General features: G+C 57.9%; 1 protein-coding gene across 1 annotated transcript; it reads right to left on the bottom strand.

The window, feature by feature from the left end:
• Positions 1-723: 723 nt before the first annotated feature.
• On the bottom strand, positions 724-1,425 carry MIND_00919800 (CCHC-type domain-containing protein; the record flags this gene model as incomplete). Its single annotated transcript, XM_037365829.1, has 4 exons — positions 724-860; positions 918-1,078; positions 1,129-1,261; positions 1,308-1,425. 4 exons carry the CDS (start codon positions 1,423-1,425, stop codon positions 724-726), a joined length of 549 nt encoding a protein of 182 aa, XP_037217241.1.
• Positions 1,426-1,814: the final 389 nt, after the last annotated feature.

Raw genomic sequence — 1,814 nt, 5'->3', positions numbered from 1 at the left:
CCTTTGATGATGGGTATGAGTCCCCATCCGAACATCAGAGTGTCCGGTCACCGACGCACCTTGGCCATATCAGCCCAAAGCCTGTTCGCCCACCTTCAGCTGGACCTTCCCGCAACAAGGGGAAGGGCCCTGATCCCGGAAAACTGGGGAGCAAGTGAAGCCACTTGCTAGTCGTGCCGAGCGCTTTGCGCGTGAGCGTATTTTGCGGGGCGTACCCGCGGAACCACGTGTGAAGGGCACTCGCGCACACACCGTGGTGCCAGCGAGGCCATCGCGTGGCCCCCGATTTGCTGCTGGGAGCACTATTGAGCGCGCAATCAACGCCGCAACAGCAGCACCTGGGAACCCGCCCTCGCCAGACCCATCTGACGATCCTTCGAGTTCTGGCTCCGACGCGGAGGCCAACTCACCGGACCTCGATGGACTTCCTAGGCCAGGACGGCGCCAGCCTGCCATTGCTCCACGCCGCGCCGAATCGTCGCGCGTCTAGGCTCACGCCGACGTGACATTGCGCTGCCCATGCTGTTGAAGCCGGTTAAGCCGACCGCGTATGACGGTTCGCCCGATCCCGCCAAGTACAAGAAATTTGTGCGGGAGGGTACCGCGTATGTGAATACAGGTCGTGTGCCTGCTGAGCAGCAGATTTTCTACCTATCCCACTTTCTTGAGGGCAAGGCTGCAAAATTCTACGATCAGAAGGTCGTTTTGAACGAGCAGAACTACTCACTTCGCGACTTCTTCTGGGGATTGTTCGAGTTTTGCTTCCCTATGAATTTCCGCATCAAGATGCGCGACAAGTTGAATCGGATGGTGCAGAAAGACGCACCTGTTATCGAATACACTGCTGAGTTCGAAACGACCTGGAATATCATTGGTCTGCCAGATGATCAGGAGAAGGTGGTCAAATATTGGCGCACCTTGAAGCCGGACATCCAGCGCGAGATGTACCGCCAAAGGCTCGACCCCGAGACCGCCCCCTGGGACGACGTTGTCCAAGCGGCTGAGGACGCCGAGATCCTGCTCAGTATTGAGCCGGAATCGCCCGCGTCCGATGCCCTGGACAATGAGAAGGCGAAGCCTGACGAGAAATCGTCAGACGCCACCCAGAGGGACGGTGAGAGCGCTCACCGCAACCGTAGGCGAGGCCACGGAGGGCGCGTTGAGTCCGACAAGCCGCGGGCTGACTCACAGAATGAGCAGCTTCGCGCTGCGTCGGTCGAGCTTGCGACGAAGCCAGACGCGCTGAAAGAGCGCCGTATGTCTGTAAAGCGTCGGAACGAGCTCCTCGCGAAAGGAGCTTGCTTTACCTGTGGAGAAATCGGGCATCTGGCCCGAGACTGCCCCACAACGTCCACCATGAAGTCCGCCGTGAAGGGAAAGCCGCCGGGCTTTGGCGCTCACGGTGTGGACTTCTCGGAGCGCCAGTCTGCGCTGTATGAGATGTAACAATTCCAACAGCCAATGAAAATGGAACATGCGGGAGTCGCACCCGCTACCGGTCCGCTAGTCTGTCCCATCATTGCTGCGATTTTACTCTGTCATCATGCTGTAAGCGGTCACACAACCCTTACATCCGCCCTCCTGATGAGGTAATCGGACCTCAGCAAACTCTGCTAAGTGCGGGGGTTCGAACTCTCGACCCTCTGATGTTCCACCAGATGTAACAATTCCAACAGCCAATGAAAATGGAACATGCGGGAGTCGCACCCGCTACCGGTCCGCTAGTCTGTCCCATCATTGCTGCGATTTTACTCTGTCATCATGCTGTAAGCGGTCACACAACCCTTACATCCGCCCTCCTGATGAGGTAATCG

This window comes from Mycena indigotica, assembly GCF_014461135.1.
Source record: "Mycena indigotica strain 171206Taipei chromosome Unknown Mind.scaff0008, whole genome shotgun sequence".
Taxonomy (NCBI): domain Eukaryota; kingdom Fungi; phylum Basidiomycota; class Agaricomycetes; order Agaricales; family Mycenaceae; genus Mycena; species Mycena indigotica.
Note: the sequence above shows the minus strand (reverse complement) of the source record. Positions and strands in the feature narration are given on the sequence as shown.